Raw genomic sequence first — 15437 nt, forward strand, 5'->3', positions numbered from 1 at the left:
ATCCATGATTTGTCATATCAAATAATTAGAACATACAGCTAATCTTGCTGTGAAGCAACAACTGATATCTGTAAATGTTTATCCTAAGAAAAAAAAAATGTATTTTGTGCATGTCATGTTGCAGAATGATTAACTATGGCGTAAGTTATTCCATTCGCTTTATTCATAGGAAGCATGAAGAAAGACAATACTTCCCTTTTTTCTGACATAAAAAGCAGCAGCGGCTCAAGAGCAGTAAACCATTTGTGGAATTTCACAGCACACAAGATCCCTCAGAAATCATGCACCTGTACTCAGCATCTCAACGACTGATGGTTATGATTTGTTTGGTTGCGTTCCTGTGTGCGTTTACATCAGGAGGTGAGTATCCTTCTCCTATTCTCCTCATTCTCCACGCAAAAAGTTTAATTTAAAAAAAAGTTTTATATTTCTTATCAGATCAGTGTTAAACTTTGAACAGTGTTATTTATACAACCAAACACTATAAAGAATCAATAGCTTTTGAAATCAAACTAAATGGGAAAACATTATTTATGGATGTTTTTCTGTCTGTTTTGCAGTGATCTCTTATGACCCTATAAAGCCAATATGCTGCAAAGAGGATACGCTTACATTAGAAAATCCAATGATTAAAATCACAAAATGTTACATCTTTCCAGCAACAGGCAAATGTGCTGCGGCCGTAGTGTAAGTCAGTCCAGCAACATTCAAAGGAATCTCTTTTTGTCAAAGAGCATTTTATTGTGCCAATATCTGCAGTCTAAATGCATTTCTCCATTTCATCTTTACAGGTTCACTGCTGAAAATAAATTGTACTGCATCGATCCTAAAGCTAAATGGCTCAGCAGAAGGATGAAGCGTCTAGAAAAGGTTAGAATTTACAGCTTACATTTTTTTTTTTAAACCTGTGGAATGTGTAAGGAGTAATACAGAACAGCTGAACTGAATATAATATGACAACCTCTTCTCGCAAGGTTTATACCAACACAATGTACTGTATACTGGCATATGTATCATGTAAAGGGCCATTTCCTAACCTGTTTCTGTTCTAATTCAACAGATGGGTGTCATATGTGAAGATTATACTAAATCTAATACGACACACATGGGGATTTGAACTTGGTCTTCACCAGCCACACTTTTCCGTTCGTGTCAGTCAGTCAAGCTACACTTAAATACACTCTCTTCTCGCTGGGAAAAACATGTTGAACATATTTCACAAAGGAAACAATCTTTCACACTTAGCTGCTGTGCAGTCTAAGTCCAGTTATTCTTTTATCTTTTTATTTATTTATGAAATATAAATGTCTTAGTTTTATTTATAATTTTAATTTATAAACCTTTATTTTCTTTTTAGAATTTAATATAATACACAATTGCAAGGAGTACTGCTTTTTGTTTGTTCAATGTTTTATTTATTTTTTAACAAAGTAACATATTTATTTTCCTAATATTCTCTTTTCTTCTCTAAATTATTACAAATATATAAGTTTGTCTTGAAGTGCTTACAAAATGTATTGGATGCATTATGAATGTAAACTTTAATAAAAAATATTGTGAAATCATATTTTTCTAAATCCAGTTTAACACAAGATCGCTCATGTCATTTTATTTCTGGAATTCTGCTGATCTTTACCTTTGAACAAAGGCCTGAGGCCTACAGCAATGAGAAGTTGTTAGTGACATCTTACAAATTGATTTGAAACCATCAGACCATAGGGAGGGACTTTGTGTAATCTGGGTGTAGCGTGTGTTTCTGAAGTAGGCTACCTGCAGAGATTTAACCCAGAGGTCGCAGTAATGGAGATGAACGAACACACACACACACTGCACACACACGCACACTAAAACCCTATGACTGTCAGATGAAACAGCAGAGTCATACGTTCCATTTCTCTACAACACTCTAATGATGGGAACTGTGCATCATCTTCCACCAGACTAATGACAGTCAAACATGTCTAAGAATGCTCATTTATTTAGTCAGTACACAGCATCTGAGAACAAACACATTCTCAGATTATTAAGCACGTTTATTTATGACCTCAGAGCACGATCATGAAAGCATCGCAGCAAACGTGAAACATCTCGACATACTGTGATTAAATAAGGACAGAATTTTCATTGTTGGTGAACTATCACTGACCACTTTTTGTTCTGTGTATCAGTTAATTGTATTATATAGTTTAATATTTTCATTAACATAATCTATTTAATATATTCATTTAGTTTTTATATATTTATTTTTGAAAATGGCCTTTCAGTGGTGGATGTGTTAAACTTTGTTATTAAAGGATGACAGCGTCTTGCATTTCAGAAGTATTTGACAGTTATGGAGAATATTGTGAAATGGAAAACTTGACCCATCGTGAAATCCAAAACTCCCCAACAAACCTCTTAGTTGAAGTAACAGTGACATCAGCTTTTTCATATTTTGCTTCATTTAAATGGACAAATGGTCAATGTTACAAGATAAAATATATTTGAATCACTAAATAAAAAAACACTATTGACACACTGTCCTATTGGAATATTAAAAATAACTAGCTTTTTTCAGCATATATTGAATTTGTATTAATTAAATGACTGACAGCAAGGTTTGAAATTAAATATCATCTGAGAAGTTCATCGAATGGAGATCCCCGATAAAACGTTTACACATATTAATTTAGCAGATGACATTTACACCTACCATGACAATCTAATATACAAGGAAAGCCAGATATGGTGACGAAACAGAACAATGATGAAATCATCTACAAAAATAAACGGACAGGATGTGTAGCCCATGCAGTTTAAGTTCCGCTTTATTGACTATTTAAGGTGAACTAGTGAGAGTCTTGAATATATTCTCTCAGACACAAGCAGTGAAAGTTGAAGATCGACTGTGACAATGGAGACACAAAGGATCCTCATGAGGAGTTTGGCTGTCGTGGTTTTTGCATCTGTGATCTGGACTATAACAGGTAAAGTGCTTGAAACTGTTTGTATATTATTATATCTGATGGTACGGTGCAGAATATTGAGGTTTACCTTGTTCTTCAGTCTCAGCAGGTGATAATCAGAAGCTGATCAACTGCTGTACTGTCGTCTCCAAAACAAAGTTGACTGATCCTATCATCGGTTTCAGGCTGCTAAAAAACCAAAGTCTTCCATGTGTGAAGGCCGTCGTGTAAGAATCACAGTTCTTTTCTAAAGAAAACATGTCATGATTAGAGATCAACAGCATCTGATTCTAGATTTCTGTTTTAACTTTTTCATTCTCTTTAACAGCTTTGAGACTGAACGAGGAGAGTTCTGTCTTGATTGGAGACAGCCATGGGTGAGGGAGGAAGTTAAGCATTTGTAAGTTAAACCCAACAAGTGTGGTGAAACATACCTGAATTTGTAACAACATAATCTTATAAAGTGTTGCATATTTAGCATAGTATTCTTGTATTCACATTGTTTGTTTGTTTTTGTTTTACAGAAGAGCTCAAAGAAACAAAAGCCTGACTTCCACACCTCCACCAGCATCATCTATCAGTAAACTCACTCCTGTGGGAGGATCTTCCCAATCAACTGACAGATCATCAATCATGAATGTCTAAAAGCAAACTCATAATGAGAACACATCTACAAGTAGTTCCTTGTTTTAAAAACATTTCTAAAGTTTAAGAGATTTTGCCGTTGTATTTTGAAAATATTTAACGTGACGTTAGTAAATTAGGTGTATTCAAATTGAATATTTAAAATGTATGTTGTCGAATACATATGATGTAGTTTGACAGTGACAGTTTTTAATTTATTCAGAAACTGAATTACAGTGAAACTGTTTTAGAACAAATGTGTTTAAATAAATTATTAGCTTATATATTATATTTCACATTGAAATATATTTCACTCAGTGTACTGGTAATGGACTGTGTCAAGAAGGGTGACGCAAGTCTGAGTGAAATTAAGACTGATTTGTATGAAAACAAACCTGGAAATTTTTGTGCTGTTTATGCAAATGAACGAGTGCAATCTGAAACTACAAATAAACTATGATCAGCAACAACTGGTTTTGCTTGTGGTTGATGTTTCTGAATGTGTGCAAGAGGTCTCTGTCAGAAACGATGACACCTTTTCTCTTTAGCATCTTTATTCTTACATTAGCAGTTGGTTGATGACTATGCATGTCATTCCTTGTGCTACTTATGTACATTTCATCCATAATCAAATGTTAATTTGTATGAATAAGTTGATACTCTTATTATTGGTATCTTATGAACTTGTGTGTTGACAATGAAAAAGTCCTTTTCGATTTTTTTCCACATACTCATATATGTTAATTTAAGTCATTAACATCTTCACAGCTTAATTAAGGAAGTAAATAAGTAAGTAAACAAACACAAAGCAGTAATAATGAAACAACAGTTTTAAAAAGTGATTTTTCACTATTATTCTATATTTTATTTTATGTTTAAATACAATATTTTTGTTATAAGAGACAATAAAAACAACTTTATGCATCAAAACCACTCCTTTACTTGTAAGCATTTTGAACGTCTCCAGCCCGTTTCCTAATTACCCAACAGTCAAACATAGTTCACCCCTCACACACATTATCACATCCGTCAAAAACTTAGGCTGGCTGTCAGTTTGTATATTAGAACTAAAACATCGACATAACACACTCATGGGCATCGATCACCTCACTGAATACTTGCCAGCTAATAAATAAATAATTATTACCTTATAATCTATCCGTTTTAAAATCCACATCTTTTGATATCTTATAATATTGAAAACATCATAATAGATGGACGTTCCTTTAATGTCAGGTGCTTTTATGTCCTATAAGGGTTGATTTTTATTCAAACTAACAGATTATTATTATTTTTTTCTGTTATGTCACATTCAAACTGTTTTAGAAACGTTTGATATTAAACAATACATAATGTGAGATGTGGTGGAAATGAGTGTGTGGTTGAAATGTTTTTGAGGAAAAAAAATAGTTGAAGAAACATGAAGTTAAACAGTTAAAGATGGCAAATATAAAAGTACTTCTTAACAAACCATCAATAAATAAATGTCAACAAATCCATTGAGGTAAAGGACATCAAGTGGAGATCAACACATCAGCTTCCAGTTGTGTGTTTTCACCTGCAGAAACATAACCCCTAAACTAAACTCATTAAAGGAGCTACGTGTATTTGTGGTCTGTAATTACATTTTTTTCTAAGGAGGGATATTGGTTTCTCATAAATTATGCTGACGGGTAAAACTGACTGTATTGTGGGTAAGAGGTGTGAATGCTTGAGAGTTGATGATCACTCGATGCAATGGCTTCAAAAGGGTGGTGTTAAGTTTGTGACGCATTATTCCTTCTGACTGCTATTGTACATCTCATAAAAGACTTCCTCATAATAACAAACATACATAATCAACACCAACTAACTGACCAACACCTGTGATCTGGACACCGAGAGCTATGGCCTGGACTTCTAGATTCATCACCGTCACTGTTCTGGTCATCCTCATTGGATGCTTCACTGGTGCACTGGGCAACTGTAAGTAACTAAACATGCAGCACACAGTCAATGATACTGTTTCTGCTGATTATGAGAAACCTTTGGAAGAACCCTTCATTTGCAGGACATCATAATGCTGTGATCATGAATTCGACTGGTTTGTCACATGGGGTCTGCAGGCTACTCTTACTGGTTAGAGATGCAAAGGAAGTCAATATCCTGTCTTGAACAATACCATATAAAAGGATTTGAGTCTAGATAGCTCCTTCAAAACAGAATCTACGTCTTCCTCTTCTGGTTTTGTGAATATTTTGAGCAAACATCATGCATCTCTGCTGGAAATTAGCTCTGATGATGATGGTTCTTGTGTGTGTTACTGCGCAGCAAGTCAACTGTAAGTTTTGGGAATTTTTTTATCATTGGATTTGTATTTTTATAAGAGCCTTTGGTACTGATAATTATGGATCTGCTGATTTTAATGAACTTTTTTTATATTTACACTCAGATTTTGCATTTATGATCCATTTAATTCACACCAACCTGCTTTCATAATCCAAAGGCATAGTCCACCCAAAGATGAAAATTCTGTCATCATTTACTCATCCTCATGTTGTTGACTTTCTTTCTTCTGTGGAAGACAAAAGAAGATATTTTAAAGAGAGTTAGAAGCTAAACAGTTTCTGTTTAAAAATACAATAAAGTCAATGGGAAATTTTTCAAAATATTGTTTTGTTCAGCAGAAGAAAAAAATGCACATGTTTGGAACATCAGGGTGAGTAAATTCTGACAGAATTTTCATTTTTTGGTGGACTATCTCTTTAATGATGGTGAATCCATTACTATAGACTGTGTTTAGCTATAGCACAGTTTTGTTTTCTTTGATGGAGCCCTTATCAAGATCAAGATCGCCTTGTTTTCACACATACTGTATACAGTACGCACAGTACAAGTGCTTTGGAGATTTCAATCTCTGTCTCTCTTTCAGATCGTCGGCCCACTAGAGTTGGAGTGACTTGCTGTAAGGAAGTGTCGAAGGGAAGAATCCCTCCTGAAGTTAAACTGATTGGATACAGGCATCAGAATGCTCTGAGTCCGTGTGTGGATGCTATAGTGTAAGCTCTCTCTACACACATTTCACAGTTTTATATGCCTGATATTGTGTTCATTTCAGTGGTACTGTATATCTGTCCTGCAGATTCTACACAGAGAAAGACAAGTACTGCTCTGATCCAACAGCGCGCTGGATTCAATACAGACTGAAAGGTACAACCCTAAATTAATATGACATCTTAATATGATGCTTATGTATTGATAAAAAACACTTATAATGTGATCATCTTTCCTCCAGGTCTGAAGGAGATTGAGGACTGAGCCAATGGAGGCCTAAAGATGCCGCAAATTTATCTATATCAATCCATCTATATATATAAAAAAAGAGAATATATATTATGTAAGTTTATTTAATCAAAAAAGCACCATTAGATACCCCTTTAGCTTATGTGAATGTTAAAAGATGTTTCACTTAATTGCTTTGTTTGATCTGCTTTAAAATTAAAATGCACTTTTGAAAATAAAAATTAAACTGCTTATTCTTTCACACAAACATCCAGCCTTTTCTCTGTAACAGTTTGGACTGTATTTAATTATATTTAAGCTGAATCATTAAATAAATAGTTCACCCAAATAGGAACATTCTGTCATTCTTTACTCATCCTTGTGTCATTACAAATCAGAATTACTTTCTCTCTTCTGTGAGTAATGATACTTTTTCTTTTGAGTCCTTTTTGAGTTTGAAAGCTTCAGTCTCCATTGACTGTAATTGAATGGGGAAAAAACAGGTCAGCATACTGATAGTTTGTCAATTATAAGAGAATTTTCGTTTTTGGGTGAAATAATTCTCTACATACTACATATATATTGTGTTTCAGTAATAGAATGTGCGCTATCTAGTGGAGAACAGCATTAATGCACAGAGAAGGCCATGCAATTAATCAGCTGAATTGAGTGTAGTACCCCTATGGGAATACCCCCTTGGTGCAGTCGGGCGGGGCTACACGTGTCGCTCCGCCCACCCCCAAATTAATTGGTTTATTTTACAGCAATCTAATTGGCCTAGATGATTCAAGCCTGAGCATGCGCATTCCTTTATGTACTATTTTGTGAATGATTTTACAGTATTAAAGGTGCTCTAAGCGATGTCACACGTTTTTTAGGCCAAAACATTTTTTGTCACATACAACAAACATCTCCTCACTATCCTCTAGCTGCCTGTCCCCTGAACACACTGTAAAAAAACATGGTCTCTGTAGACACCCCAGGCTCCACAAACGGCAAGAAAAACAAACTGGGCTAACCCGCACCACGAAACACAACAAACTGCTCCAGCCAATAACCGACAAGAAGGATTTGGGGGTGGGGTTTGGGGAGTGCACGGATGAGGAGGGGGGAGGGTCTAGCTAGCATCCGTTTTGTTTGACAATACTTCAAATGTCAACAAGAAGTGACGTCACCCAACATCACTTAGAGCACCTTTGACATCAGGTATTAAAAATCAAATTATTTATTGATCCTCCCCCGCATTGTGTGTTCATGTTATAATCTGCGTCTACGGGATAAACATAGTTTCAAATATTAACACTCGCATATAGCTGTAGCCTAACTATTTTAAAAAATCACTGCTGTAAATCTGTGCAATATAACAGTAGCCTACTTCAAAAAAATGTAAATACCCAGCAGAGAATATGAATATTTATTACTTAAATACGCTCTTGAGCACATAAATAATAATATTTGCTATAGATCGACATAATATGTTTTAGTATATTTTTCCCTCCACTTTTCAGCGCTGCAGGGTTTTTAATTCCCATTGTACGCAAAAAAAAATTATGTATTATTAAAATTATGTATTAATAACTTGTATTATTTGCCACGCGTGGTTTAAAATAAAATAAAACACACTTTCAGAACTGTGTCTTACTGAAATACAGTGAATTATCATCATTTGTGTAAAATCCCGAGTTTGTTTTTATTCACTGATCCTAATGGAAAAATGAAGAAGCATAGATTAATGATGTAAAATTACAGAGCCCAGCTGCATGACATTCGGAAAATATTGTCTACTATCAGCCTAACAGGCTATCTCTCCTTGCAATGCTAGTAATTTAATGCAGTCATGCTCATTGCTCACTTAAAGTGGCACTGACTTATCTGATGGGTAAATTAATAAATATAATATAGCTAAATCTCAAACATTGTATCATTTATATCAGCAACATATTTCTTTATATCTCCCAGCCCTGAACTGCTCAATATTAAAGCTTATATTGGCCTATATGACTTTTTGTAAAGCTGCTTTAAAACGATGTGAATTGAGCGCTATACAAATATTTTTGACACTTAATATAGACCTAAGTATAGGCTATATAGCATATATATCATGGCCACGAATGAAGAATTCGTTCCCCAGATTTAGCAGCACGTAGGCTTTATTACACGGCGGTCTGCCTGCATGAAGGCATTGTTTGTTGTACAGTAACTTCATCTAACTTATTAAGATGTATTAACTGTTTAACTCGTAATTAAGTTAATCAAAACATTATCCAATTGATAATTGAAATCGCCATGGTTATCACTTAATATTTCTGTAGTATGGCCAAACAGCGTAGTAGATCATTCATAAACTCGTACATAAAGGAATACACATGCTCATGCCTCAAGCGTTCACGCCAAAAAGATTGCTGTATTATAAACCAATGAAATTGGGGGTGGGCGGAGCGACACGTGTAGCCCCTCCTTAATGTGTCGCCCCGCCCCAATCGTCCAGACTGCACTCTGGGGATACTCGACTGGGTTGACAAAGTCAACCGGTGATTACTTGGCCAGCAATTAAACAAATGAAAGATGTTATATGGAATTCATAAAACAAAAACAGAAACGAACATGAAGAAAAGCTCGTGAGACTCCGCCCTTTGGGCCAGCAAAAGCAGCTCATTTGCATTTAAAGGGATACACACTAAAACGGCATGTTTTTCTGAGACCCAAAAAATGACAATTTAAAGGACAAGTTCGGTATTTTACACTTAAAGCCCTGTTTACAGATCGTTTCTGATGAAATAGAACGGTTAAGATTAAAATTTGGACACATGCTGCTGTCCCGAGAATTTTAGGTTTCTTTCGCTTCCCCACCTACACAATGGCAGCCTATGGGCACTGGAACAATCCTTCCTAAAATGCATTAAACTTTCGTTTACAAAGACGTGAAACTCACCGAGTGGTCAGGGGTGTCCACTGATATGCTCACACAAAAATCGCTGCAAAAGATGCTTTCCAACAGGTTTTATCGTAGTTTTTGTCCAACTCCATTGACTTGAATTGGATGGGCTGTGTGCGGTACGGTATTACTCCGCCGCTTCTTCTTCTGCTGCTTCTGTGTATTCAATGAAATGCCAGCGGTTTGCTTGCAATTGGCTAAGGTGCATTATCGCCACCAACTGGGCTGGAGTGTCTATTATTCAAGCTCTCAACGGAAGAATCTACGGGTGTGAGACGTTTGGAAAAATAGATCCACAGTTTTACAACGAATGGTAAAACACCTGTTGGAAAGCATCTTTTGCAGCGATTTTTGTGTGAGCATATCAGTGAACACCCCTGACCACTCGGTGAGTTTCACGTCTTTGTAAACGAAAGTTTAATGCGTTTTATGAAGGATTGTTCCAGTGCACCTTTACACCCATTCTAGAGGTTTTGGGGAAAGCGAAAGAAACCTAAAATTCTCGGGACAGCAGCATGTGTCCAAATTTTAATCTTAACCGTTCTATTTCATCAGAAACGATCTGTAAACAGGGCTTTTAGTGTAAAATACCGAACTTACCCTTTAAACATGCTGTAAAAAATGATCTGTTGGGTATTTTGAGCTAAAACTTCACATACACACTCTGGGGACATCAGAGACTTATTTTACATCTTGTGAAACGGGGCATAATAGGTGCCCTTTAAAAAAGGTATCCTATTCTGGCAGTTCCATGTGAAATGGTTTAATAGGCCTATACCAGTGTTTTGGTACTCTTTGTGGTGAGAAAATGTATTTACCTCGTTCACAAGACGCTGCACGAGCAGGTGTTGAACCTAATACAAATACAGTTTTCATCGCTGACAAAAGGTTGTTTCAGTGGACTTCATCTGGAGAGTGACACGTCACTCAAACCGATTCAGTGCCTGAGCGAGTTGCCCGAAGGAAGCATGCACAAAGGAAGCATGTTGAGAGAGAGTGAGTGAGTGAGTGAGTGAGTGAGTGAGTGAGTGAGTGAGTGAGTGAGTGAGTGAGTGAGTGAGTGAGTGAGTGAGTGAGTGAGTGAGTGAGTGAGTGAGTGAGTGAGTGAGTGAGTGAGTGTGTGTGTGTGTGTGTGTGTGTGTGTGTGTGTGTGTGTGTGTGAAGTTTTAGCTCAAAATACCCCACAGATATTTTTATATAGCATGTTAAAGTTGTCACTTTTTGAGGGTTAGCAAAAACGCACCGTTTTGTGTCTGGCCTTTTAAATGCAAATATGCTGCTCCTCCCGACACAAAGGGTGGGGTTTCAAGAGCTCGTGTGTTAGCAGCTCCAATTACCTCATGCAGACACACACTAAAATGACAGAAACTGTTCTGCATTTTATGTTTAAAAGGAGTCAGACAAAGATGGAGAGACTCAAGAAGTGACAACACGTAGAATGCAACAGGACGTCTCTGAATGGTTAGTTGGTGAATTTATGTTGCTGATGTGGAGTTAACTATCTTCAATTAGCATATTCTGTCATGCTAATCTATAAATCACTCATATAGGAACTGTTATGAGATGCACACAGAGTGACTTTCTATTGCATGTGAAAAGACGGATGCTACAGTTTGAGCTGACTCACAAATGTACTGGACTACTACAACTCTTCCTCTTCTCAACATGGACTGCGTGTTCCCGGGGGCGGGGTTGATGTAAATTTTATGGTTGGTGATGTCACTAACCCTGGAGGAATGTCGTGTAGTCCCTGCCAGCCATTTGTTGTAGTCCTTTGTAAGAATTGAGAAATTACAAAATGCCGGACAGTTGAAGAGCGACCAGACCCTGAGAGGACAAAGGACCTCTCTGGAAATTAACATTTGAACTCACCCTTGTGCACTATTGAGACGAAAGTCTCACCTCTGAGTCATCCTAATCTACATTTCATTCCCTCATCCCCCACCCCCTCTCTCTCATGCTCAGATCACCTGAATTCACCCAAGAAAATGTATAGTTTAATGTGAATGATTATCACAGAGTATTTTTCATGTTTGGTATCATTTAAAATGTCTCAGTGCGACTGGTACAAATGTCTCATTTCCAAATAAGTAAAACAAGAGGTAATAAAGTTTTTAAGAGTTTAGGGATAACTGACACACAAAGGAAGGTGGTCTCTAGACAAACGGTCTCCAACCCCCCCAAAAGGTGTAACCTCTGAATGCAAATTTCCATTGTTAGAAGATGTTTCCAAGTGAAAGAGGTCCTGACTATATAATGAAATGCAGCAGGGGATCTGGGGCCTTTCTGTATTTCAGATTAGCCCGTGAGGCTGAGAGTGAGACCTCTCACGTATATTATCTTAATGTTGGGTTGCATCTCTTCTCTTTAATCCAGAGCTTTTGATGTTTTGTATCGATTATCTTTGAATTGATTATGAAATTGGCATGATACATTTACCTGACATAATAAATTGTTACATTTGATTATAACCGTCTTTGGCATTATTTTCATTAAAGAGTTCAAAGGAATAGTCAAACATTCGCTCACATTTAATGATGCACAGATATCATTAAAACCTTTTCATTTATGGAGTCAGATGAAATAACGAGAGAATACATATTCAAATGTATTGCATTTAATCAAAAAATACTTTGCCACGAGAAAAGACAGTAACACGTTAAGACCTTCCGCGCTGGTCGGATGCCGGCTTTGGGCCGATCGAGCGTGAGGCTTACACCTTAAAAAACGATTACTTTAATATCTCCCTTTGCTTTGAACTTTGAGCGTTGTAACTTTGCAGGTGTTGTTTATGCTCAAAAATCAACATTACACACTAACAAGAGTTAGAAAAGTGAAATCATACTCAACCACCCCTTTAATTCTAAACGTTTTCCTCTGATTAGCTCATTCTTGCAAAAGAACAGTGACACAGCATCATCAGACTAGGGTGACTTGATGTCCCATTATTCAGTCCTGTATTTTACACTCCTTTCACAAATTTCAGAGAAACCCTATGATGATACTCTTAAATCATTCCTGTCATCCATGATTTGTCATATCAAATAATTAGAACATACAGCTAATCTTGCTGTGAAGCAACAACTGATATCTGTAAATGTCTATCCTAAGAAAAAAATTATAATAATTGTGCATGTCATGTTGTAGAATGATTAACTATGGCGTAAGTTATTCCATTCGCTTTATTCATAGGAAGCATGAAGAAAGACAATACTTCCCTTTTTTCTGAGGACATAAAAAGCAGCAGCGGCTCAAGAGCAGTAAACCATTTGTGGAATTTCACAGCACACAAGATCCCTCAGAAATCATGCACCTGTACTCAGCATCTCAACGACTGATGGTTATGATTTGTTTGGTTGCGTTCCTGTGTGCGTTTACATCAGGAGGTGAGTATCCTTCTCCTATTCTCCTACATTCTCCACGCAAAAAGTTTAATTTAAAAAAAAAAAAAAGATTTTTTATCAGATTGGAAAAATGTTTATTATGTTTTTAGGCATAAATCTCACTAAATTCTTTTAGACTCATGCTTAAAACAAGGAAAAAAATCATTTCCAGTGGGTTAAGAAAAATCTAAGATATGTTCTTTAAGTCTTAATACCTTTCGCAGTTTTGCTTCACATATAAAATGATCTTGTTTTAATGATTCTTTCATATTTTAATGGAAAAAAGATTGGCTCTTTTTCCCCCAAGTGTTAGACTTGAACAGTGTTATTTATACAACCAAACACCATAAAGAATCAATAGCTTTTGAAATCAAACTAAATGGGAAAACATTATTTATGGATGTTTTTCTGTCTGTTTTGCAGTGATCTCTCATGACTCTATAAAGCCAATATGCTGCAAAGAGGATATGCTCACATTAGAAAAACCAACAATCAAAATCACAAAATGTTACATCTTTCCAGCAACAGGCAAATGTGCTGCGGCCGTAGTGTAAGTCAGTCCAGCAACATTCAAAGGAATCTCTTTTTGTCAAAGAGCATTTTATTGTGCCAATATCTGCAGTCTAAATGCATTTCTCCATTTCATCTTTACAGGTTCACTGCTGAAAATAAAATGTACTGCATCAATCCTAAAGCTAAATGGCTTAGCAGAAGGATGAATAATCTAAAAAAGGTTAGAATTTACAGCTTACTTTTTTTTTTAAAACCTGTGGAATGTGTAAGGAGTAATACAGAACAGCTGAACTGAATATGACAACCTCTTCTCGCAAGGTTTATACCAACACAATGTACTGTATACTGGCATATGTATCATGTAAGGGGCCACTTCCTGACCTGTTTCTGTTCTAATTCAACAGATGGGTGTCATATGTGAAGATTATACTAAATCTAATACGACACACATGGGGATTTGAACTTGGTCTTCACCAGCCACACTTTTCCGTTCGTGTCAGTCAGTCAAGCTACACTTTAATACACTCTCTTCTACGCTGGGAAAAACATGTTGAACATATTTCACAAAGGAAACTATCTGTGGTTTGCTTTCACACTTAGCTGCTGTGCAGTCTAAGTCCAGTTATTCCTTCATCTTTTAATTTATTTTTGAAATATAAATGTCTTAGTTTTATTTATAATGCTTAATTTATAAACCTTTATTTTCTTTTTAGAATTTAATATATTACACAATTGCAAGGAGTACTGTTTTTTGTTTGTTCAATGTTTTATTTCTTTTTTAACAAAGAAACATATTTATTTTCCTAATATTATTCTCTTTTCTTCTCTAAATTATTACAAATATATCAGTTAAATGTCTTGAAGTGCTTACAAAAGTTCATTGGATGCATTATGAATGTAAACTTTAATAAAAAATATTGTGGAATCATATTTTTCTAAATCCAATTTAATACAAGATCGCTCATGTCATTTTATTTCTGGAATTCTGCTGATCTTTACCTTTGAACAAAGGCCTGAGGCCTACAGCAATGAGAAGTTGTTGGTGACATCTTACAAATTGATTTGAAACCATCAGACCATGAAAACCATTCCAAGCGGTTGTGGAGTATCAGTTTCATTTCAGTTAGTGTTTTTACGCATTTTTACATTTATGATGGCAATAACAATTAACAATATTATTTGTGAACTAATTTTCAGCTTTTCTTTTTAATAGTCAAAACTTATTTTCAGCAGTCATCAATCTTGTACTGGTCACAGACAAAGATGTACCTTTAACTTTACCAAGCAGATTGCTCACTAAAACCACCCCACCCACAGTCATCATGTTTTCAGGCCATTTCCAGTTTGATTTTGACATGGGGTAAAGCAGTGATATCTAAGTGGCTGAGTTGTTTACTTACTTTTTAATTAGTCTTTTTATGACTTTGTGTAATCTGGGTGTAGCGTGTGTTTCTGAAGTAGGCTACCTGCAGAGATTTAACCCAGAGGTCACAGTAATGGAGATGAACAAACACACACACACTGCACACACACACACACGCACACTAAAACCCTATGACTGTCAGATGAAACAGCAGAGTCATACGTTCCATTTCTCTACAACACTCTAATGATGGGAACTGTGCATCATCTTCCACCAGACTAATGACAGTCAAACATGTCTAAGAATGCTCATTTATTTAGTCAGTACCCAGCATCTGAGAACAAACACATTCTCAGATTATGAAGCACGTTTATTTATGACCTCAGAACACGATCATGAAAGCATCGCAGCAA

At 36.0% G+C, this 15437-nt stretch overlaps 3 protein-coding genes across 4 annotated transcripts; all 3 read left to right on the forward strand.

The window, feature by feature from the left end:
- Nucleotides 1-253: 253 nt before the first annotated feature.
- LOC307153948 (uncharacterized protein) lies at nucleotides 254-1129 on the forward strand. Its single transcript, XM_079863763.1, has 4 exons — nucleotides 254-360; nucleotides 561-687; nucleotides 792-870; nucleotides 1061-1129. Exons 1-4 carry the CDS (start codon nucleotides 282-284, stop codon nucleotides 1115-1117), a joined length of 342 nt encoding a protein of 113 aa, XP_079719889.1. The 5' UTR covers nucleotides 254-281; the 3' UTR covers nucleotides 1118-1129.
- Nucleotides 1130-2823: 1694 nt separating this feature from the next.
- LOC307153947 (uncharacterized protein) lies at nucleotides 2824-4029 on the forward strand. The gene is made up of 4 exons (XM_079863762.1): nucleotides 2824-2966; nucleotides 3046-3172; nucleotides 3274-3345; nucleotides 3470-4029. Exons 1-4 carry the CDS (start codon nucleotides 2894-2896, stop codon nucleotides 3588-3590), a joined length of 393 nt encoding a protein of 130 aa, XP_079719888.1. The 5' UTR covers nucleotides 2824-2893; the 3' UTR covers nucleotides 3591-4029.
- Nucleotides 4030-5296: 1267 nt separating this feature from the next.
- ccl34b.4 (chemokine (C-C motif) ligand 34b, duplicate 4) lies at nucleotides 5297-7098 on the forward strand. Of its 2 annotated transcripts, none has more exons than XM_079863631.1 (4): nucleotides 5297-5534; nucleotides 6481-6607; nucleotides 6691-6758; nucleotides 6844-7098. In XM_079863631.1, exons 1-4 carry the CDS (start codon nucleotides 5456-5458, stop codon nucleotides 6864-6866), a joined length of 297 nt encoding a protein of 98 aa, XP_079719757.1. In that variant the 5' UTR covers nucleotides 5297-5455; the 3' UTR covers nucleotides 6867-7098. The 2 variants fall into 2 exon arrangements, with proteins under 2 accessions (XP_079719757.1, XP_079719758.1); XM_079863632.1 differs by lacking the exon at nucleotides 5297-5534 and adding an exon at nucleotides 5732-5889.
- Nucleotides 7099-15437: the final 8339 nt, after the last annotated feature.

Source organism: Squalius cephalus, assembly GCF_949319135.1.
Source record: "Squalius cephalus genome assembly, chromosome: 25".
NCBI lineage: Eukaryota > Metazoa > Chordata > Actinopteri > Cypriniformes > Leuciscidae > Squalius > Squalius cephalus.